Source organism: Mixophyes fleayi, chromosome 9, assembly GCF_038048845.1.
Source record: "Mixophyes fleayi isolate aMixFle1 chromosome 9, aMixFle1.hap1, whole genome shotgun sequence".
Taxonomy (NCBI): Eukaryota; Metazoa; Chordata; class Amphibia; order Anura; family Limnodynastidae; genus Mixophyes; species Mixophyes fleayi.
The window spans coordinates 61,517,282-61,542,947 of NC_134410.1; the positions used below are offsets into that span (position 1 = coordinate 61,517,282).

The 25,666-nt window shown below is 42.6% G+C and overlaps 1 protein-coding gene across 3 annotated transcripts in view; it reads right to left on the bottom strand.

The window, feature by feature from the left end:
- LOC142100695 (actin-binding protein WASF3-like) overlaps positions 1 to 25,666 on the bottom strand; it is a 133,845-nt gene that overhangs the window by 18,559 nt on the left and 89,620 nt on the right. For all 3 annotated transcript variants that reach the window (XM_075184424.1, XM_075184425.1, XM_075184423.1), the window contains exons 4-5: positions 5,552 to 5,705; positions 4,342 to 4,459 (exon numbers count right to left, since the gene is read on the bottom strand). In XM_075184424.1, coding sequence (XP_075040525.1) covers positions 4,342 to 4,459; positions 5,552 to 5,705 — 272 coding nt within the window. The remainder of the gene's footprint in view (positions 1 to 4,341; positions 4,460 to 5,551; positions 5,706 to 25,666) is intronic.

Genomic DNA, 25,666 nt, shown 5'->3' on the forward strand with positions numbered 1-25,666 from the left:
AGTAAAGCTGCTTTGCAGAGGGGGTATGTGTGTATAAAGCATGTGGGCAGAGGGGACATGTGTGTGTAAAGTTGTCTGGCAGAGGTGGTATGTGTGAGTAAAGCTGCTTTGCAGAGGGGGTATGTGTGTATAAAGCATGTGGGCAGAGGGGACATGTGTGTGTAAATCTGCTTAACAGACCAGGCATGTGTGTGTAAAGCATGTGGGCAGAGGTGGCATGTGTGAGTAATGTTGCTGGGCACAGGCAGCATATGTGAGTAAAGCTGCTGGGCATTTCTGTAACAACAGTGCTACACAGCTCCGTCCCTAGACTACGGGAGCCCTGTGGCACCAAATGATTGTATCCTCTAATGAGGATATATTAAATTATTCCTTGCCTTACGCTTTCACCTCCTAGGCATGCCCCCAATGACTCACAGCCACACCTCCAATGATATGGCCACTGCCCTTTGGCGGTGGGGGTTTTTGTGTAAGCTATACACAAATATCTACACACAGACATATATGTACATATTGTTTGGGCACATGTGCAATAAGTAGGGGTGTGCACCGGCAACTTTTAGTGTTTTGGGTTTTGGGTTCTGATTAGCTTGAGGTTTTGGGTTCTGATTGGTTTTGCCAAAACACCCCACTCAAGGTTTTGGTTCTGATTTAGGGTTTTGGGTTCTGATTTTTTTTTAAAAAAAGCATAAAAAGTGCTAAAAAACAGTTTTTTTGTTTTTTTTTTCACTCCTACGCTATTATTAACCTCAATAGCATTCAATAACAATCATTTCCACTAATTTACAGTCTATTCTGAACACCTCACACCTCACAATATTGTTTTTAGGCCAAAAGGTTGCACCGAGGTAGCTGGATGTCTAAGCTAAGCGACACAAGTGGGCGGCACAAACCCGTCGCCCATCTAGTAGTGGCACTGCAGTGGCAGACAGGATGGCAGTTTGAAAAACTAGGCCCCAAAGAGCACATAATGCCAAAAAAAGAGGTGCAAGATGGAATTGTCCTTGGGCCCTGGGCCCTCCCACCCACCCTTATGTTGTTGAAATAGGACATTTGCACTTTAACAAACCAATCATTTCAGCCACAGGGCCTACAAAACTGTGGAACAGTGAACGTAGTTTAATATTGCAGTACTAATATTTCTGGACTGCAGGAACAGTGAACGTAGTTTAATATTGCTGTACTAATATTTTTGGATTGCAGGAACAGTGAACGTAGTTTAATATTGCAGTACTTATATTTCTGGACTGCAGGAACAGTGAACGTATTTATATATTGCAGTACTAATATTTCTGGACTGCAGGAACAGTGAACGTAGTTAAATATTGCAGTAATAATATTTCTGGACTGCAGGAACAGTGAACGTAGTTTAATATTGCAGTACTAATATTTCTGGACTGCAGGAACAGTGAATGTATTTATATATTGCAGTAGAAATTTTTTTATACTTTTTTTATAATTTTTTTGTAATTTTTTTTATTATTTTTGTATAATTTTTTAATAAATTTCTTTTAATTATTTTATAATTTTTTTATAATATTTTTAAGAACAATGGACTTAGCAGGACAGAGCACAGGACACAGCACCACTGGACTCAGCAGGACAGAGCACAGGACACAGCACCACTGGACTCAGCAGGACAGAGCACTGGACAAAGCACCACTGGACTCAGCAGGACAGAGTGACAGGACACAGCACCACTAAAAAACCCAACCTCCCTCTCCCCTGATCTTAGCCCGACTGAAGATGGCGGCGGCAAGCGGGGAATTTATACAATCCGAGTCTCGCGAGATCCGACGGCGGAATTTTGAGTCTCAGCCTCGCTTTCACTGCTTCTCCCTGCCGGAAGTACCCGAACAGTGCTCGGATCGCCCTCGCATCCGCACTGTTCTGGTGGGCTCGGATTGCGATAATCCGAGCCCGCTCATCTCTGGCAATAAGGAACTAAAGCAAAGTTTTATAAATGTTTACTGGTCTACTTTTTATACCTCTTCTCTCGGAGACCCTGATGGGAGGTCCAGGGGACAACTGTGGGGTTCACTACTACCCACCCCCTCTCAGACATAGGACTACCATTCTTTTATTTAGCAAGAGGATGGAAAGAAACATCCACTGTATAGGCCAAATGTATATTGACAGGAATGTAGCCTATCAATAATTCATTAGGAATTAAGAATTCAGTGATGCCCTCAGATAAGCTGCATTCTCATAAATATCCATTCAGCCCTGCTTCTACTGTGTAGCACTTTGTGTCTCAGCAATGTCATCAGTTTGATAATGAATTTATAAGTTACATTCTCATATATATGAGTTCAGTATGACTGTCTATGTTGTGAGGTGTTGCATGCCTAAGTGGTGTTACTAGTTCCTACTTAAAGGCTGCATTATGGTTAATACTTCAGCAAAAAATATTTCTGCTTCCACTGTGTAGACAATGGGTGTACAATAAAAGTATTTACTATATGGAAAGATCACAATAAAGTTAATAATTTTTATATAGTGTTTAGGCTTACTGCATAACATATGAGTAGGCGGCCTCGAAACATGGGGTGTAGCGACGACACTATGGGGTGTGACCACATCACGATGGGGCGATGCCCACACCCTGGGGGCATGCCTACCATTTTTGAAGTTCTAGGCTGCCCCATTCTCTCTTCCCCTCCAAAACTTTCATTGCCATGCACACTGGCACCTGTTCTTTGCTGATCTACCATACAGAGCAGCAATGAAGAGGCAATACCTCCCTAATTTTCCAATGATCAGTGCGAAGCTGTCCCAATAGTGATGGCAGGACAAAGCCCTCAAATCGGGACTGTCCAGCCCACAGCGGGACGGTTGAGAGGCATGGTTTAGGGCACCATGTGTCCTGGTTCCCATGGACTGTCCTGTATTTTTTTCCACTCGAAATCTTTAAATCACAGTACTCACTTTTGTATAATGAACCCAAAATAACAAAATAAGGGTCTATTTACTATTATGTCGTGATAACTATGATTTTCTATTGCTGCTTATTGCAGACATAGAAAATCTTGTATCACTGCAATTCACTTCGAAAATTGGCAAGTGGAGACTTCACCAGGCATTGGTCAGTGCAGGTGCTCATGTGTGTGTGGAAGTAAGAGCCCTGACTAGAGTTCCCAGTTTCACTTTAAAAAAAAAAAAAATGTTTAATAAATAGTAACTTAAGATAATAATAATGCTGCCATACTGCTTTGAAAATGCAATGTCTCCAGATATCGCCATCCATGTTCAGCGGGATAAGGCTTTCCCCCTATAGTAAATAGGCCTGTAAGTGAGCTAAGTTCATATAACCGTTTTATATCAGTTTTGGGTTAGAGAGCAGTGCAGAGTCTTTTTCCTCCACCAAGTATACATTTTCAAAGTGCCAAAAGGGTCATAGATCAGGGGGTAAATGTATCAAACTGAGAGTTTATAGCTATAATTTATTTAGTACATTCTACAAAATGATAGCTAGAATCTGATTGGTTGCTATAGGCAACATCTCCAATTTTCAAACCCACCAGAAAGCTCTCAGCTTTATACATTTACCCCTAGGAGTCAGGGGTATAATTTTCAATGGGACAACCTTTGCAACATCCAGATGCGCTATTGTAAAAAGCATTTATATGTTCACCAATAATAATATAATAACATAAAACACTAAAAACATAAAGACAGCCCTAACAATCCCGTACAGTCATGATTTAGAAGACATAAATAAGGCTATGAGAAGTATTTCTGAACAAATACGAAAAGGTGTAATTATTAAGGTGGTGATATAAAGTAATATTTTTACTCCTGTCAGCATATGCAGTTCTATGAAGGACCATTATTATGTAAATGGTTGCGTAAAGCATCTCTACAGAGCCATTGTGAAAAAGTGGAATGGGGCGGTGAATCTGTGTATGAGTCAAATAGGTGCATCTGTGCAAACGTTATGTGCTGGGTGCATTTTTTCCAGCTTCTAACTAATCCTATTCAAAATAAATCAATGTATCTTTAATGTAAGGATACTAGCAAACATTTACTTTGCAATTCTTTTTACATGGCAACAAGGCAAGATAAATACAGCAAGGTAAGAGACGCAATGAGCAATAACCGGGATGATTATTAGGAGACCACAACACGCCAGTCTACCCAATTTCTTGGTGATTGTTCATCTCACTTTGGACTACTGACAATACTTACCTTGCAGTTTATAGTTCTTCACATACATATGACACGAAAACCAAAATGAGTTTAGCATGTAGGATTGTGCAGTTCACTTGAAACTAATCTGCTATGAACTTGCGGCCTATATAGAAATGGGGATCAGAGGAAGCAGTATCATCTTGTACTTACTTTCTGTCGCCTCTTTTCCTTTCTTTTGTCCTCAGTAGCTTGTAGCATCTTCTCTTTCCATAGATTGAAGAAATAAGAGGGATCTGTGTAGAATCGGAGACCATCTTTCTTGTCGTCCCTACAATTGTGGATTAGAATTATATGGGGGGCATATACAGGACATCACCAGTATTGTGCTTGTCAAGTGGGAAAAGGCAAATATAGATACATATTTTCCATTGCTAATATCTCTTGTTTCAGTAGTGACTTCTCTTCTAATATTATGAACTTTTATAGAGACACATTTTAAATGTATTATTATTGAAGAGCATTTTACTTTTATGGGTCCACACATACACGTACATGCCACTTGGAACATATTCATGATCCATCTAATCATTTGACACAAGTGACCATTGCTTTTTTCAAGGTGAAACTCATATGCGCATGTCTTGCACAAATAAACACCCCCCTTCTATCACATTTTGCCCGCCCCACTCACCAGTTTAAATGTTTTTCTCCCCATATATTGCTCCTCTGGCCCTCATTTATGTCCCACATACATCCTGCATGTAGGTGGACATCAGGATACCTTTATTTTGAGTGAATTTATTTTTTCTTAAATACATAGGTATACGTGTTAATGTATTTTGCTTGAGTCACATTTGCATAAGAAGTTGAAATAATGACTTAAGCTACGTTCAAAATGGACTGAGTTTCTATAAACCTGCAGGTCTAATGCCCTTTGCAACTGGTTTGTAAATGACCCTGACTGTGTCTTACTATAGTAGGCTAATATAAGATATGAGTATGCAGTCTGTCAGAAGTTAGAAGTTCCCAATGCAATGGCAAATAAAACCCCAACGAGTGCGAAATCCTAAAAAACAGCAAATGTATGAAGTAATCTATTTAAAGGGCTGCTATTCATGAAAAAGAATTTGGGTTATACAATAGAACTACTAAATGTAAAAATAGATTACAAAAAATGTAATAGTGCATGATGTAGAAAGGTAAGGTGGTGTAACTACGGAAGAGAACTGAACTACAATTAATGCACCAAAGATTATGTGACCACAAGATAGATGGGTGTAAATCTGGCATGTTGAATGTGCCATGTCAACTTCATAGAGACTAAAATAAAATAAATTGAAGTTCAGTACAACTAATAGTATACACTTATTAAATATAACAGTATGATAAATACCACATTACTTCATATGCCCTTTATCACCTGTAAGGGGTCAGGATATTGAGCGGTGGAGGCTTGTCACAGCGTTGATACATCTCCATAACTGGATTAGGGATGGAATTCCGAGAGACCACCTGCTGATTCTGCACTGTGGAGCTTTTGAATGCTTTTCTCATATTAATGTCCTGCAGTGATACTGGAAATAAAGCACACAGAGAGATGTATACAGGGAAATGGTTACTTAGAAATTACTTTCAAATGTGTACATGTTAATGTAATTGAAGAATTATATTAAGAACGGTTCATCTATACGGTCTACCAGGTGGTTTGCCTGTGACAGTGTGCAGATGTTTTCTCACCAGTGGAGATAGGTGAATCGATTTGTTGGTGCCAAATTAATTTGTGAATTGCTTCCAATCAGCCACAAACTTAGAGCTAACTGGAAAAATCAGGGCAATCTCAGTACATGGAATGTGAAGGAGCCATCAGCAAGCATTAATAAAAGTCACATGGCTATAGCCTTATGTAGCATTGGCGACCGAGTAGGCCGCACACCTGTTTTATAAACCTCCCCTGCGGGCAGAGAACAGCATCTCCCAGCATGCAGTGGGGCAGAGAAGCTGGTGAAGTAGTAGTTGAAAACAGATTTTGGAATTCTGAGAGGGACTGAAAGGAAGATTGCATCAGTTGGAAGAGGAGAAGGAGCATGGATGAGAAGAGAGGAAACAGTAATGAACAAGGGATACAGCAGTGATGAGAGAGATCAACGCTGTATAGACAGAGGAAGATGCCATAACAAGAGACACTATAAGCTGGACTGCTATGAGAGATCTGAACAGAGGAGCAGAGAGAAAGAGAGAGGCTGATAAGTACCACTGTTTTTTATATTGTTTAAGTCAGTTAGACAGATACCTGTATATAGCTTTATATCAATATTTTAGTATAGCAAGTATTATATAAGTGGTAATGGAGGTACCTCTAATTTATAATATATCAGAGAGATCTGTTTTAGGTGTTATGCACAATATGTTGTAGTATTCTCTTTGTTACTTTTATGTGATTTTATTGTTCACATATAATAGTCTATTTTCATATAAAATTCTAAATTTAATTGAGTTTGATTACATTTTATGTGTGTGCCTGTGGTCAAGAAAATGGGGGCAGAGGGTTTCTTAGTCTCCCTCCGGTGTTGCTTAGTCCAGGACACTACCCAACAAAATCCCTGGTGTGATTTGACTAAGGTGGAGGCACTGCGCTACTGTTGGAGAGAGAATGTTCGGGCTACACATATACAGGACACAGACATATTGACACGGTTACATACATGCCCTAGCAGTACAAAGGGATGTTACACTTATAAAAAGGAGCTTACAGCCCATCAGAGTCTTATTTTTCCTGGATATTGTTACGATCTGTCTCCGGCTGCTGTAAAGCATCTTCTCTGTGGATGCTGTTTTGCCTACTCCAGATCCTGCCTGCAAGGGGTAAACTTCTCATCATTGGACTTGGATCCTAATCACCTGTGCCTGGCCTTTATAAGACTGCTTGTTCCAGCAAACTGGGCCACTTCATCATGTATCTCTGCTTCTGGTCTCTCTGAGAAACCCCTGTGATCTGGTCCTGATTATTTCCTGGTATCTGACTTCTGCTTGTTTCTTTGCCCTGCACTGTTTCTTGTTACCCAGACTGCTGCTTCATTTGACCTTGCTCCAGTCTACTCCCTGGCTTTGCTGTGGATCTTCCAGCTTCTGACCCTGACTTGCCAGATTCTGATTCTCCTATGGATCTTCCTATGTCCTCAGCTCCTCTGCTAAATCTGATAATCCTGGTATCCTGTGACTGCAGTCATCTTTGTCACTCACCGGACTGTGAGTGCTTCTTCCCGGACTATTAGGAACCGTGGACGTCCTCTATCCTGAGGGACTGCGCATGCGCAGCCCTTTCCAAACCTTCAGTGTATGTTCCTTTAACTTAATTGGCAGATCAGGCAACCTCCCTATATTAAGCACCTGTGGTCAACACCACGTTGCCTGATCTTGGAGTCTCATTCCCCATGAGTCTCTGAAGGTGTTCCTGTGTTTCCTCGTTATTCAGCCCAGCTGATTCCTGTGGTTTCCAAACCACTTCTACCTCTGTGGTTTCCAAACCACTTCTACTCCTGTGGTTCCCATGCCACTTCTGCCATCATCTGTATCATCGTGACTGTGAGCTGATTCCTATCCGCTGCCTCCGTGCACTACAGTCTTCTATACCACTTCTACCATCATCTGTATCATCGTGACTGTGAGCTGATTCCTATCCGCTGCCTCCGTGCACTACAGTCTTCTAAGCACTTCAACTCCACCTTGTATCATTGGGACTGTTAGCTGATGCCTATCCGCTGCCTCCGTGCACTACAGTCTTTCATTCACATCCACTCACCTGTTCATGATTGTGACTGCCCGCTGATTCCTATCCGCTGCCTCCGTGCACTACAGGCTTCAACCTGCAACTCGTCTGTGTTTCATCATCGTGACTGCTAGCTGATTCCTATCCGCTGCCTCCGTGCACTACAGTCTTCAACCTGCAACCCGTCTGTGTTTCATCGTGACTGTTTGGCTGATTCCTATCCGCTGCCTCTGTGCGCTTCAGTCTTCAGTTCTTGTCAACGCTCCAGTGTTTCCTTGAGTCTGCCTCCACTATTGCTACCCGCTATTCTCCGTGATCAACAGTGCCTGTTCAACTCTGCTCTCCCGTGTCCCATCGTTACTGCACCTGCTGGTTGCTATTGGCTACCTCCGTGTTCCCGCAGAGACCCGCTGCTGTTGCTTATCAGCGCTACGCATCCATCTGCTGCTGATCCGCTCTCCACGCCTTCCTGGGTTCCCTGCTGGTCTACCTACCTGTGCGCTGCACCTGCTAGACCACCGCTTCACCCATCCAGGGACTTTGCATCCTGCCGGCCTCCTGCCGTTCAGGTATCTCTGCACTTCTGTCTGACTGCCTTCTCCTGAACCACGGTATGCATACTTCCAATTGACTGTGCTGTGTATTGCATACCTTGCTGGACTGTGTTGGTTCTCCTCTGGAGTGTACTATCTACTGAGTCTATTGCCATCATTGACTGTGTTATCTCATGCTGGATTACTTCAAGAGACTTTCTATATTGGCAGTGTTGTTCAGTCATTTATACATTTATATTGTGCATATTACTGTGGATCAAAGTCAAGGTGCCCGTGTATATATTGTGTTGCACTCTCTCCCCGTGCACCTCCTCACATATATATTCAGTGGTACAACTTGCTAGTGGCAGACCACTGACCCCTGTTTCCAGTTTCACCCGTTCCAGTATCCTCTCACATAGCAGTGGTACAACTTGCTAACGCAGACCACTGACTCCCCGGATACCTCCACTTGGATTCCATTCCTTCACTCAGACAGCGGTACAACTTGCTATCCGCAGACCGCTGACTCTCATCACCTCCTCGTTTCTGTTGGACATTCCTCCTCACTATAGCAGTGGTACAACTTGCTACCGCAGACCACTGACTACCTTCACGTGTCCTTTGTCCATACAGTTCCTCGTGTATTACTACCTCCATATTGCCAGTGCTGCTAGTCATAGACTTTCCTGAGCATCTCATCATCTGCTATTTCCTGTTCCGTGATCACCCTGCTACCAGAGTACCATATTACCACCTATACTGCTCTGGTAAGCCTATCACCTGGTGATCCCTGGGTAAAGACTCCTAGTGCCCGTGACAGTAAGATCAGGCCATGACAGACCCAGATACGGAACCTACCGCTAAAGAGATGCTGCAGCATCTGGTCAGCCGTGTGGAGCAACAGGATGCTCGCCAACAGCTGTTACTTCAATGTTATCAATCTTTAACCTCCCAAGGAACATCTGGACAGACCGTTACAGCTAATATTGAAGCTCCTGTGCTTTCCTCCGTTTCCCCAGTGCCATCCCAGGTGTCTACAGTTCCTACGCTACACCTGCCTACTCCGTCAAAATATGACGGGGACCCCAAAACTTGTAGAGGTTTCCTTAACCAATGTTCAGTCCATTTTGAACTTCAACCTCAAAATTTTTCTACCCATCGTTCCAGAGTGGCCTATCTTATCTCATTGTTTTCTGGACAAGCCCTGGCTTGGGCCTCCCCTCTGTGGGAGAGAAACGATCCAATTCTACAGGATAGTGCCAAATTCATTTCCACGTTCCGAAGTGTGTTCGATGAACCAGGTCGTGTGACCTCCGCTGCTTCCAGCATTCTTCGTTTGCGACAAGGCTCCCATACAGTAGGACAGTATGTCATTCAATTTAGGATCTTAGCCTCTGAACTTCAGTGGAACACTGAAGCATTAGTTGCCGCCTTCTGGCAGGGGCTCTCCGATAAAATTAAAGATGCACTGACTACCCAAGAGCTTCCTTCGTCACTAGAAGATTTGATCTCTCTTTGCCATCGTGTAGATATGAGATTTCGTGAAAGAGAGTCTGAGAAAACAACGGCTGTTAAAGCACCTCTTCGTTTAAACCCTCAATTTCGTCCAGCTCCATCATCTGTGATTCCTATGGAGATAGGACGCTCCAAATTATCTTCAGAGGAAAGGAAACGAAGAGTAAAGAATAGACTCTGTATCTATTGTGCTGATTCCACGCATATGCTCAGCTCTTGCCCTAAGAGATCGGGAAATGCCAGGCCCTAACTAGTTCTGGAGAGGTGAAGTTAGGGTCCCTGGAGTCCTCTCCATTGTCTATGAAATCTAAAGTCTGCGCCTTCGATGTTACGATTTCCTTTGCTACCAAATCCTTTGAGTCACAGGCATTGATTGATTCCGGAGCAGCAGGAAATTTCATTTCCAAATCACTAGTGAATCAATGGTCCCTACCAGTGATCACTTTAAAAACACCCATTACTGTGACGGCTATAGATGGATCACGTCTCATCAATGGTCTCATCACCCAGAGTACGTCTCCAGTAACCCTTCAGATTGGTGTACTACACCATGAAGAAATTTCGTTTTTAATTCTTCCAGTTACGACAAGTCCGATTGTCTTAGGCCTTCCATGGCTTCAATGTCACTCTCCCCAGATTGACTGGCGCACCCCTCAAGTTACGTCTTGGGGGTCTGAATGTCACCATCGTTGCCTCTCTCAAGTAGTTCCTCTTAAAGTACAGCAATCTTCCATCTCATCTTCCTCCCCGGGACTCCCTCCTCAGTATGCTTCATATGCCGATGTGTTTGATAAAGCTCAGTCTGAACGTCTTCCTCCTCATCGTTCTTGGGATTGTCCGATCGACCTTCTACCTGGCAAGACTCCTCCCAGGGGTCGGGTCTATCCTCTCTCGTTACCTGAAACTCAAGCCACATCTGAGTACATACAGGAGAATCTCCAGCGTGGGTTCATTCGACCTTCCACCTCTCCCGCTGGAGCTGGGTTCTTCTTCGTCAAAAAGAAGGATGGATCATTACGCCCTTGTATAGATTTTCGTGGACTCAACGCCATTACTATCAAGAATCGGTATCCCATTCCGCTGATCACTGAGCTATTTGATCGCATCAAGGGAGCTCGGATATTTACTAAGTTGGATCTTCGTGGTGCCTACAATTTAATTAGAATCCGTTCCGGTGACGAATGGAAGACCGCGTTTAACACCAGAGATGGGCATTACGAATATTTAGTAATGCCCTTCGGGCTATGTAATGCCCCCGCGGTTTTCCAGGGTTTCATCAATGAGATCTTTCGGGACTTATTATATGTATGTGTCGTTGTCTACCTGGACGACATATTGATCTTCTCACAGGACCTGCCTTCTCATCACCAACATGTGGCAGAGGTCCTCTCCAGACTACGGAAGAACTCGTTGTTCTGTAAATTGGAAAAATGTTCATTCGAGTTACCCCAGATTCCATTCTTGGGGTATATAGTTTCCGGAGTTGGCCTGAAGATGGATCCAGACAAAGTAAATGCTGTACTACATTGGCCTCAGCCAACTACTCTTCGTGCCATCCAGCGTTTTTTAGGTTTTGCCAATTACTATAGACGCTTCATTCAAGACTTTTCATCCATTGCATCTCCCATTGTGGCCCTAACTCGGAAAGGGGCTAATACTAAGCAATGGTCATCTGAGGCTCTCCAAGCCTTTCAAATCCTCAAAGAGTCCTTCTCGTCTGCTCCCATTCTGCGACAGCCTAATGTGACACTCCCCTTCTTCCTAGAAGTAGATGCCTCTAATGTGGGCTTAGGAGCTATTCTCTCCCAACGCTCGGAGCAACAAAAATTACATCCTTGTGCCTTCTACTCTCGGGGTCTTCTGCCCGCAGAGAAAAATTATACTATCGGGGACAAGGAGTTGCTGGCCATCAAAGCTGCATTACAGGAATGGAGATACTTGTTGGAAGGAGGTCGCCATCCGGTGACGATCTTCACGGATCATAAGAACTTGTCATATTTGCAATCTGCTCAATGCTTGAACCCTCGTCAAGCAAGATGGTCTCTTTTCTTTTCCCGTTTTGAATTAATTATAACCTTCAAACCAGCCGCTAAGAACAAGAAAGCTGACGCTCTATCTCGAGCTTTTGTGACGTCCTCTGATGTAGAAGAGGTTCCCAACCATGCTATTCTAGACCCCAAATGTATTTCTCTGGCTGCTTCATCCACCAAAATGCTGCCATTTGGGAAGACCCTTGTGCCTCCTACTCTGAGGAGGAAAATCCTTTTGTGGTTCCATGCCTCTCGTTTTTCTGGACACGCCGGTGAACACAAGACCTTTGAGATTCTCTCTCGTAGTTACTGGTGGCCTTCAATGAGGAGAGACGTCAAAGAGTTTGTTGCTTCCTGTGATTTATGTTCTCAGTTCAAATCCTCCCGCAGAACTCCAGCAGGGTTGCTGCGACCACTACCCATTCCGTCCAAGCCTTGGACCCATATTAGTATGGATTTCGTTACTGATTTGCCACCAAGTAAGAATCACAATACTATTTGGGTAGTGGTAGACAGATTTTCGAAGATGGCTCATTTCGTCCCTCTGTCCGGTTTACCTTCCTCGTCTACTCTGGCTGAACATTTCATTAAAGAAATCTTCCGCATCCATGGATGTCCGTCTGAGATTGTGTCGGATAGAGGAGTACAATTCGTTTCCAGATTCTGGCGGTCCCTTTGTAAAACCTTGGGCATACGATTAGCACTCTCATCTTCTTACCATCCGCAATCTAACGGACAAACAGAACGAGTCAATCAAGATCTTGAGACCTTTATTAGGATGTTCTCTTCAGCCAACCAAGACAACTGGGTAGAATTGCTCCCTTGGGCTGAATTCGCCCATAACAACATGTACCATGAGTCATCATCCAAAACTCCATTCTTTGTGGTCTACGGTCACCATCCGTCTTTTCCGGAATTTCCTGCCCTCCCGCCCACCCAAGTTCCTGCTGTGGAGACTGCTTGTCAGACCTTCAAAAATATCTGGTCTCAGGTCAAAACCTGTTTAAAGAAGACATCTAACAAATATAAGTCTTTCGCAGATAAGAAGAGGCGGGCTATTCCACCACTAAAAATTGGAGATCGTGTCTGGTTATCTACCAAAAATATTCGTTTGAAGGTTCCATCTATGAAATTCGCCCCTCGTTTTATTGGTCCATATAGGATCATTCAAGTTATCAATCCAGTATGTGTTAAACTTCTTCTTCCTAAGAATCTTCGGATTTCCAATGCCTTCCATGTGTCCTTGCTCAAACCTCTCATCATCAACCGTTTCTCAACTCCTCCCTCAGCTCCGCAGCCAGTTCAAGTTCATCAGGAGGAGGATTTCGAGATTACTGAGGTATTGGATGCAAAAATTTCGCGAGGAGTCCTCCGTTTCCTCGTTCATTGGAAGGGCTTTGGTCCTGAAGAGCGTTCATGGATCAAAGCTGAAGATCTTAATGCTCCTGCCCTTCTGAAGAAGTTTTATTCCAAAAATCCGGACAAGCCCGGTTCCAGGCGTTCTGTGCCCACCTTTAAAAGGGGGGGTACTGTCACTCACCGGACTGTGAGTGCTTCTTCCCGGACTATTAGGAACCGTGGACGTCCTCTATCCTGAGGGACTGCGCATGCGCAGCCCTTTCCAAACCTTCAGTGTATGTTCCTTTAACTTAATTGGCAGATCAGGCAACCTCCCTATATTAAGCACCTGTGGTCAACACCACGTTGCCTGATCTTGGAGTCTCATTCCCCATGAGTCTCTGAAGGTGTTCCTGTGTTTCCTCGTTATTCAGCCCAGCTGATTCCTGTGGTTTCCAAACCACTTCTACCTCTGTGGTTTCCAAACCACTTCTACTCCTGTGGTTCCCATGCCACTTCTGCCATCATCTGTATCATCGTGACTGTGAGCTGATTCCTATCCGCTGCCTCCGTGCACTACAGTCTTCTATACCACTTCTACCATCATCTGTATCATCGTGACTGTGAGCTGATTCCTATCCGCTGCCTCCGTGCACTACAGTCTTCTAAGCACTTCAACTCCACCTTGTATCATTGGGACTGTTAGCTGATGCCTATCCGCTGCCTCCGTGCACTACAGTCTTTCATTCACATCCACTCACCTGTTCATGATTGTGACTGCCCGCTGATTCCTATCCGCTGCCTCCGTGCACTACAGGCTTCAACCTGCAACTCGTCTGTGTTTCATCATCGTGACTGCTAGCTGATTCCTATCCGCTGCCTCCGTGCACTACAGTCTTCAACCTGCAACCCGTCTGTGTTTCATCGTGACTGTTTGGCTGATTCCTATCCGCTGCCTCTGTGCGCTTCAGTCTTCAGTTCTTGTCAACGCTCCAGTGTTTCCTTGAGTCTGCCTCCACTATTGCTACCCGCTATTCTCCGTGATCAACAGTGCCTGTTCAACTCTGCTCTCCCGTGTCCCATCGTTACTGCACCTGCTGGTTGCTATTGGCTACCTCCGTGTTCCCGCAGAGACCCGCTGCTGTTGCTTATCAGCGCTACGCATCCATCTGCTGCTGATCCGCTCTCCACGCCTTCCTGGGTTCCCTGCTGGTCTACCTACCTGTGCGCTGCACCTGCTAGACCACCGCTTCACCCATCCAGGGACTTTGCATCCTGCCGGCCTCCTGCCGTTCAGGTATCTCTGCACTTCTGTCTGACTGCCTTCTCCTGAACCACGGTATGCATACTTCCAATTGACTGTGCTGTGTATTGCATACCTTGCTGGACTGTGTTGGTTCTCCTCTGGAGTGTACTATCTACTGAGTCTATTGCCATCATTGACTGTGTTATCTCATGCTGGATTACTTCAAGAGACTTTCTATATTGGCAGTGTTGTTCAGTCATTTATACATTTATATTGTGCATATTACTGTGGATCAAAGTCAAGGTGCCCGTGTATATATTGTGTTGCACTCTCTCCCCGTGCACCTCCTCACATATATATTCAGTGGTACAACTTGCTAGTGGCAGACCACTGACCCCTGTTTCCAGTTTCACCCGTTCCAGTATCCTCTCACATAGCAGTGGTACAACTTGCTAACGCAGACCACTGACTCCCCGGATACCTCCACTTGGATTCCATTCCTTCACTCAGACAGCGGTACAACTTGCTATCCGCAGACCGCTGACTCTCATCACCTCCTCGTTTCTGTTGGACATTCCTCCTCACTATAGCAGTGGTACAACTTGCTACCGCAGACCACTGACTACCTTCACGTGTCCTTTGTCCATACAGTTCCTCGTGTATTACTACCTCCATATTGCCAGTGCTGCTAGTCATAGACTTTCCTGAGCATCTCATCATCTGCTATTTCCTGTTCCGTGATCACCCTGCTACCAGAGTACCATATTACCACCTATACTGCTCTGGTAAGCCTATCACCTGGTGATCCCTGGGTAAAGACTCCTAGTGCCCGTGACAATCTTATTGTGCTTGGTATCCAGTGTCTCCAGCCTTGCAGCTAAACCTGGTAATCATGGCATCTTGTGCCTGCAGTCATTCTATTGTGTCTGGTCTCCTGCTCATCTGCTAAACCTGGCAATCCTGATAACCTGTGCATGCAGTCATCTTATTGTGCTTGGTATCCTGCGTCTCCAGCTAAACCTGGTAATACTGCTGTCCTGTGCCTTCACTTCACCCATTGTACCTGAGAACCTGCATCTCCAGGTTCTGAGCTAAACCTGGTATATCCTGATATCAGTATCTGCAGTTTACCCTTTGTATCTGGTATCCAGCATCTCCAGCTCCCAAGCTAAACCTGGTAATACTGCTGTCCTATTAATACACATCAGTCAGTTACACAAATCAGTCAGTTACACACATCAGTCAGTTACACACATCAGTCAGTTATATACATCTGTGAGCAGCATGGTGGCTTAGTGATTAGCACTTCTGCCTCACAGCACTTGGGTCATGAGTTCAATTCCCGACCATGGTCTTATCTGTGTCGAGTTTGTATGTTCTCCCAGTGTTTGCGTGGGTTCCCTCCGGGTGCTCCGGTTTCCTCCTACACTTCAAAAACATACTAGTAGGTTAATTGGCTGTTATTAAATTGCCCTTAATCTCTTTCGGTCTATGTGTGTGTATGTATGTTAGGGGATTTAGATTGTAAGCTCCAATGGGGCAGGGACTGATGTGAATGAGTTCTCTGTGCAGCGCTGCGGAATTAGTGGCGCTATATAAATAAATAGATAATGATGATAATGTCCTGTGTCTGCACTCATGTACTTGCTACTCCTATGGATTTTTGTTTGCTGTTTAACCATTGACTGAATTTGGTTATACCTGTGTATCCTGTATTCAAATAAAGACTTTGTTCATTTCACAACTGCGCTTCATGGAATTCATATTAGGAATCCTGACAGATAGTAAAGGGTAACAATGTCTGTGGATGCTCTTTGTGACTGCAACTATTAGTAAACCAGACTAATGTACACTGGTATGCACACTGCATTTTCTACATAGCCGTGTGAACAGCACTGCAACATTGCATAACTGATTTAGCCTTTATTCTTCTACAACACACTGCCTGCCGCAAAACACAATTGTTTCCTATACTTGTCATTAGTATTATTAACTATCCAACATTAGAAATATAGACAATTTATTGTGACCTCAACTGGTTTATTTATTATTATTATTATTATTATTATTATTATTATTATTATAAATGCAAAAGCATAAAACATAATTGTTGTTTGTACTTGTCATTGTATTATTAGCTATCTAGGTGTAGAAATACACAGGCAAACCATTGCAATCTCAACTGGTGTATTTTAACACAATACACTGACTGCAGAAAGCTATTTTAATTATAAGAACTTGATTTGCTAATCATGAAATATATTAAATGCAAATACACCTATAAATCATTAGTTGTCAAAGCCACTGCAGTCACCAATTTCTCAGTGTTAAGTATAGAGCAGGGGTAATCTATGAAGAATCTATATAACAAATTGCTGTAGCAATCACTAAAAATTTGGCTTATTTTATTCAACTTTTTCACCTTTTCAACACTATGGAGACCAAAAAAATGACTTTCAGCATCTATGTTACTTCTACATAGAAAGCATCGGACTAGAGTGAAAAGTATTATTTTAACTCACGTGAAATTATTATCTCCTGATAATAAAAAGTGCTTGACTCTCAATGTATGCCATAAGTAATGTAAATTTTATTTAAAAAAACAACAAAACAATAGAAACACTGTTAATTATTAAAATTCCCTTTAAAGCAAAGACAGCTTATTGCCATTATTGCCATCAGGATTAATTATCGCCCACGGTACCTGTACTGTTAACGCCATCTCAGTATGGTCCTAACAGAGAAGACCACTGGAAAAATGATCTATTTATTAAATAAAAACAATTTTTCAGTGCAGGTGTCTTGGCTGGTTACTCATTGGTGTTGTGCTTCTGTCAAGAACCCCACCACATGAAAAAATGCATATAAACCTTATTTTTTTTTTTATGTAGTTCACATGCGGTGTGACCGTGGTTGATTTGGACAAGTTCCCATGGATTTGTGAATGTGTCCACATGCAAGCGGCACAGAGCATTACTCATCCATTTCATTACCCCATTAATTTTGGTTTGTGGTTCTTAGCTTTTAGAAACCCCATTGAAATAAATAGCAGAGTCTCCCCTAATAGATCCCTCTCCTAAAATTCATAACTAGCACCAGTGCTAGTCTCTGGACTGGTTTCCACCAAATATGGGGACAATGAGCATGGGATCCGTCTGCTAAAGGGGAAACAACGCCAGGGCAAACAGGCTGGACCATTCACACTGTAACAGATAAACCCAAAAACATGCAGTCCTCCTGCCATAGTGGGAACCAGCACCAGCCTGGTCAGAATAGGGCTGAAGCCCCTATTGGGAAAGGGGAGCTTGTACCGTTTTTAGAGACTACCAGCACCCAGGACCTTGGCTCAATGGGCTGTGGCCCTGGGTCTGGTTTAATTGATACGACTGGAAACCCAGGAGTGGCAACTTTGCCACCCCAGTCTTCCGATTATAAAGGACCAATGTCCCTAAGACCCCTGTCCCTTGTACCAAAATAGCACAAAAACTAGAGATGTGCACCGGCTACTTTTGGTGTCTCGTGTTTTGTGTTTTGGGTTCGGATTTGCTTGATGTTTTGGGTTCGGATTTGTTTCGCAAAACACCTGTCGAAAGGTTTTGGTTCGGATTTAAGGTTTTGGATTCAGATTTATTTTAAAAAAAGCATAAAAAGTTCCAAAATCAAGTTTTTGGGCTTACTTTCACTCCTACGCTATTATTAACCTCAATAACATTCAATAACAATCATTTCCACTAATTTCCAGTCTATTCTGAACACCCTCACACCTCACAATATTGTTTTTAGTCCAAAACGTTTCACCGAGGTAGCTTTCTGGACTGCATAGTGGAGTGGTCCCGGTACCCAATTTGGTACCGGGGCCACAATATATCACCCCTTAACTGGTCTCAATTCCACCAAAAAAGTATCTGGACTGCGTAGTGGAGTGGTCCCCACAATATAATAAAAAAAAACCAATTGTTCTGAATTCCACCCAAAAAGTATCTGGACTGCGTAGTGGAGTGGTCCCCACAATATAAAAAAAACCCTCAACTGGTCTGAATTCCACCAAAAAAGTATCTGGACTGCGTAGTGGAGTGGTCCCCACAATATAATAAAAAAAACCTCAACTGGTCTGAATTCCACCAAAAAAGTATCTGGACTGCGTAGTGGAGTGGTCCCCACAATATAATAAAAAAAAACCAATTGTTCTGAATTCCACCAAATAAGTATCTGGACTGCGTAGTGGAGCGGCCCCGGTACCCAATTTGATACCGGGGCCACAATCTAATAATAAAACCCTCAACTGGTCTGAATTCCACCAAACAAGTATCTGGACTGCGTAGTGGAGTGGTCCCCACAATATAATAAAAAATCCCTCAACTGGTCTGAATTCCACCAAAAAAGTATCTGGACTGCGTAGTGGAGTGGTCCCCACAATATAATAAAAAAAACCTCAACTGGTCTGAATTCCGATGCACAGATGGCGCACACCGGATGGACGTCTAAAACCAACATAGCAGTTAAGGGCGCAGTTCCTCTTTTTTGTGACTGCACAAACAATTAACGTTGTAATAGAAATGACAGTTTTTTGTTTTTTTAAATAGAGAAAGAAAGAAGGTAGTAATAGAAATGGCAGTTTTTTTGGTTTTTTTTAAATAGAGAAAGAAAGAAGGTAGCAATAGAAATGGCAGTTCCTCTTTTTTGGAACTGCACAAACAGTGATGAAAATGAAGGTGGAGCTGGTGGCATGTCACGGTCCTCTTCAGAGGACAATCTCCTGACCAGCAGGTCTTTGCACCGCTGTAGACTTGTGTCCGCCGAAAACAGAGACACAACATACGCTTTAAACCGAGGATCCAGTACGGTGGCCAGAATGTATTCCTCTGACTTTAAAAGACTGACCACCCTCGGATCCTGGCAAAGCATAGGAAGGGCTTAATCCACAAGAGCTACATGCTTGGTGGAATCGCAATGGTGTACCAGCTGGCAGTGTCGGAACTGACTTCTCGTGTGGCAAGTTCAAATGGCTGCAGAACCTTGCACAACACGGAAATCATTCTCCAGTACGCTTGACTCAGGCGCACCCCCACTCCTTTTCCTATGTCGCAGGTGGCTGTGTAGGCTTGAATGGCCTTTTGATGCTCCTCCATCCTCTGCAGCATATAGAGGGTGGAGTTCTAGCACGTCACTACTTCTTGTTAATTTAGATTGCAAGGCTTGTAAATACTTTGAAGATAAAAAAAAGCAGGCTGCACAGACTGTGGAGCTAGAAAGTGAAATTAAATGGACTACGTTACTTTGGTGGCCCCCCCCGCACTACACTTGTGGTTGAATATAAAAAAAGCAGCCTGCATAGACTGTAGAACTAGAAATTCAAATATACAAAGAAATGGACAAAGGCAGTTTGGTATCTGTCTGCATCAGATCCCCTCTCCACTAGGAGTAAAATAGAAAACTATTCAGCCATTATATAATCTAGAATATAAATAGAAATTGAGAAAGGCAATTTGGTATCTGTCTGCATCATAATCATCAACATCCTCCTCAGCGCCAGCTACATCAATATCCTCCTCCCGGTGTGCAAATGGTGGAAGGAGCCACCTCTTCCCGTACAGTGATGGGAAGGTCAGGCTTCGCAACCACCAACACCCTTGGACTCGCCTTGGGGATTTGTGATAATTTCTCTTTAGAAGGCAAAGTTGTTTGCTGTGTTGTTGCTGACAGCATAACTCTCTTAAATTTTTTGTAGGGGGGGGGGGGGAGGAGGGCTTAGTTCCTTCGGTGAAGCTGATCCACTAGTCATGAACACGGGCCAGGGCCTAATCTGTTCCTTACCACTGCGTGTCGTAAATGGCATATTGGCAACTTTACGTTTCTCCTCAGATGATTTTAAGTTTCTCTTTTTGCTACTTTTACTGAACTTGGGCTTTTTGGATTTTACATGCCCTGTACTAGGAGATTGGGCATCGGGCTTGCCAGACGACGTTAATGGCATTTCATCGTCTATGTCATGACTAGTGGCAGCAGCTTCAGCATTAGGAGGAAGTGGGTCTTGATCTTTCCCTACTTTATCCTCCAAATTTTTGTTCTGCATTATATGTAGCACAAGAGAGTGTACCCCTAAGCCACACACACTCGGCAAAGCCTTTAAAAATTATATGCGGCACAGGAGAGTACCACTGGACTGGAGTAATACAGCAGTACCACTGGACTTATACTGCAGAATCAGTGACATTTGTAATATGGCAGTAACAACAATGGACTTATACTGCTGAATCAGTGAACTTTGTAATATTGCAGTACCACTGGACTTATACTGCAGAATCAGTGAAATTTGTAATATGGCAGTAACAATGGACTTATACTGCAAAATCAGTGAACTTTGTAATATTGCAGTACCAATGAACTTATACTGCAGAATGAGTGAACTTTTTAATACTGCAGTACCACTGGACTTATACTGCAGAATGAGTGAACTTTGTAATATTGCAGTACCAATGGACTTATACTGCAGAATGAGTGAACTTTGTAATATTGCAGTACCAATGGACTTATACTGCAGAATGAGTGAACTTTGTAATATTGCAGTACCACTGGGCTTATACTGCAGAATGAGTGAACTTTGTAATATTGCAGTACCAATGGACTTATACTGCAAAATCAGTGAACTTTGTAATATTGCAGTACCAATGGACTTATACTGCAGAATGTGTGAACTTTGTAATATTGCAGTACCACTGGACTTATACTGCAAAATCAGTGAACTTTGTAATATTGCAGTACCAATGGACTTATACTGCAGAATGAGTGAACTTTGTAATATAGCAGTACCAATGGACTTATACTTGAAAATCAGTGAACTTTGTAATATAGCAGTACCACTAGACTTATACTGCTGAATCAGAGAACTTTGTAATATAGCAGTACCAATGGACTTATACTTTAGGGATATTTTTTTTTTTTTTTTTTATAATTACTTTAATTTTATAATTTTTTTATAATTTGGGAATAATGGGGAAATAACAATGCCCTTAAAAGGACAGAGCACAGGACACAGCACCACTGGACTGAACAGGACACAGCACAGGACCCAGCAGCACCACTGAACTCAGAAGGACAGAGCACAGGACACAGCACCACTGGACTGAACAGGACACAGCACAGGACCCAGCAGCACCACTGAACTCAGAAGGACAGAGCACAGGACACAGCACCACTGGACTGAACAGCACACAGCACAGGACCCAGCAGCACCACTGAACTCAGAAGGACAGAGCACAGGACACAGCACCACTGGACTGAGCAGAACACAGAACACAGCACAGCACAGAACTGAACAGCACAAGATATAGCAGGACAGAGGACCACCTAACACACCCTCCCTCTACCCTGATCAATGCCCGAGTGAAGATGGCGGTGACTAGCGGGGAATTTATAGGATCCGAGTATCGCGAGATCCGACAGCGGGATTATGACTCAGAGCCTCGGTTTCAGTTTTGCAATTGGTGGGAATACCCGGATCTGTCTCGGATCCGTGACGTTCGCGTGGGCTCGGATTTCAGAAATCCGAGTGCGCTCATCTCTAACAAAAACTAAACACAAATTTTCAAATATATATATATTGATAAAACACTCCCTTTTTCACTACTTAATTGTAACATAAAATAATCTTTCTTCATTATCCTTCATATTGCAATGGGAAATTGTTCTGTTCTTGCAATCCAATGTAAACAAAATAACAAGCATAAACGCCAATGCATCTGCTCACTATGACACTGAATGAATGTGACCTGGGGAAACCAAGGGACATATTTACTAAACTGCAAGTTTGAAAAAGTGGAGATGTTGCCTATAGCAACCAATCAGATTCTAGCTGTCATTTTTTAGAATTGTACTGAAAAAATAACTAGAATCTGACTGGTTGCAATAGGCAACATCTCCACTTTTTCAAACCTGCAGTTTAGTAAATATACCCCCAGGACTCTTTTTTTTTACACGAGTCACTTCTGTGTGTTAGAAGCTTTTTATTAGATTGTTTAAAGTATACTTAGAAATGTGTTGTAGTACAATATGGGATTTATGGATTGGGCAAATTACATTAAATCCCAGCCCAAATACTCAACCATACACAGCACTAGATAGCCTGCCCCTTCACCAGCATATTGATCACAAGTGTTTTCCATGCTGACCACTCTGGGGCTTGTTTTCACTATGGCAGGGTGATCCCAAAATTGTGATCTCCCTGGTATAATATAAACCAGCCAGGCTGTCTAGCAATAGGGCTGTTTGAGGATTTGGGGAGGGGAGTATACTGCCCATTTATTAGGTTTACTTTAAACAGCATAGTGTGCATGGGGACTATCTTTATTACAGTTGGCAAATATATGTGTAAGTGTTACTACAGTGCCTGGATATGTTCTTCTCTTTTACGGCTATAAGAAAAAATCCATCTCCGTCAGATCTGGGCTGATGTAAAATTGATGTGTTTTTGCTGGGTGGCAAGAAACATAACTGGAATGGCAATGCATAAAAGGAATGGGCATGCATGGCAAGGAACAAGTTTGATAACTGAGGCGCACTATTGTGCCTACTCTATACTTCACAAGGAATGCCTTTACTCCACCCAACTGCTTCTCATTGCACAAACAAAGTGCTGCACCTCCACAAATATGCCCACCCTGTTCTGCAAACCTGTGCATACTCTCAGATGTCTGGGTTCCTTCAATTGCTTGACAATCGTTAGTGTTTTCCTGAATGGATCGATTAAGGGGAGTACTGATGCTTTATTAATGTAGCATCAGTTGGTGGTAGTTTGAGGGTGAGTATTTATTTATGGGGAATATTCTGGGGGGGTTTTTTTTCATTTGGACTGTGTTGGATCAAGAAAGAAGAAATAAAAGAAGAGTTTGTTTTTATGTTAATGAAGTAGTAAATAATGGTTTTGTGAGTCTAGACTTTTAGTTACAGTTTTTTTACAGTTTATTTGAAAATTGTGAAGTTACTAGGATGACAAAACTGGAGTTACTAGGATGGCAAAGTTGCCACTCCACCAGGGGTTAAAATACTGTTCATTAACCCACCTCTCGCAGTCCATATGCATTAGGAAAAGACCCAGTGCTTCTCAGCATAGTGCTGATAACCTCTGGCACTATTTTCTGTACCACCACCCCACACAGAGTCATCAGTCCTGCAACCACTGTGGGGCTGGTTTTCAATATGACAAGGTGACACTATGCTCATGGTCTCTCTGTTATAGTAGAAACGAATGAGGCTGTCTAGCACTAGGCCTGGTTAAGAATTTATTTATATACACACACACATACACTTTAAGGCCACTTGATTGGGTACACCTGGCTCATTAATGAAAACATCTAATCCGCCAATCATGTGGTAGGAACACAATACATAAAAGCACACACATGGTCAACAGGTTCAGTTGTTGTTCACCAGAATGAATGATTTGAGTATCTCAGAAATTGCAGATCTCCATATTCATGTACAACAGTCTCTAAAGTTTACAGAGAATGGTGCACAAAACAAAAAAACATCCAGTGAGCGGCAGTTCAGTGGGTGAGAATGCCTTGTTAATGAAAGACGTCAGAGGAAAATGGCAAGATTGGTTAAACCAGGGAGGTGACAGTAACTCAAATAGCCACGAGTTATAACAGTGGTATGCAGAAGAGCATCCCTGAATTCACAGCATATTGAACCTTAAAATAGATGGGCTACAGCAGCAGAAGACCAGACTGGGTTCCACTCCTGCAGCTAAGAACAGGAAACAGGCTACAATCGGCACAGACTCACCAAAACTGTACAGTTGAAGATTGGAAAAATGTTGCCTGGTTTGATGAATCTTGTTATCTGCTGCGACATGCAGATGGTAGGGTCAGAATTTGGCATAAACTACGTGAATCCATTAAGCCTTTCTGCCTTGTGTCAATGTGCAGGCTGGTGATGGTGGTGTAATGGTGTTACTACATGATGCTGTCATGCCAACATGCACCAGAATCTAAGGAATGTGTCCAGCTTCTTGTTGAATCAATGCCACAAAGAATTCAGATTGTTCTGCAGTAATGGGGGGGTCCTAGCAAGCGCTAGATATGTATAATTAATAATGCGGCCACTGAGTGTATATAATTGGTATCTACTCAAACAGGTAAAATATATTATTATATGCATCAGGTGGCAACCCTACAGGGTATATTAAATATTAACAAAAAACTAGTTTTACTAAGATATCCTTCCAAAACCTCACATTCTCATCTTTTGCATTCTAGTAAATAGAATGAAGGTAGGCACTGTTTCAAATAATGGTATGGGATGTATGCCTGCATCTTCCCCACACTTTATAGTGAGAATCAAGAGGATTTGTGTGGGGAATATGATCTGTAATGAGCAGATAATTAAGCCACTTTTATTTCTGAGTATGAAAAGCATTAAAAATGGCATTTTATTAGTACAGCATGGCCTATGCTGCAGTTTACTCATCTTCAAATTAATTATTTCCTAATGAACACACGGCCTGATTAATGAATTAATAGGATACATAGCACTTACGAAACAAATGCTCCATACAAGTAGGTCTGGGTATGAGCACTTTATCTGAGGAGGGCAGAGAAATGCATCAATTAATTGAATGTCACATCTGCCAATTTGATGCCAGTATTTTGCACATACTTGAGAATGTTTTCTCATAGGCTAATTTTAGCAGTCATTTAAAAAATATTCTCTCAGGGCTGGTTTCACTAAGTACTGCTAAGCTTATTTTATTTATCAAAATAATTATATAAAATGCAACCTGTTCTCATAATCAAATAAAGACTCTACAGTCATGTTTTCTATATTGAATAACCATTATAATATAAAGATATGGATAGTGGATTTAACACTTGAAATAATGTTATGACTTGCAGTAGGAAGACTAATGACATACAGGCAGTCGAATTTGTGAAGAGTCACTTCATTAAGCACATCAGTGGCTGTGCTGCTCTCACTGACTCATACCCGCAGTAATACAGCAAAAGACCACACAAGGATTTAGTATGATAAATCATATTATAGAATATCACTGTATGTCCTGCACGTGAACATTATTGCCTCTCCATTCTTCCTATGGTTACTAGTA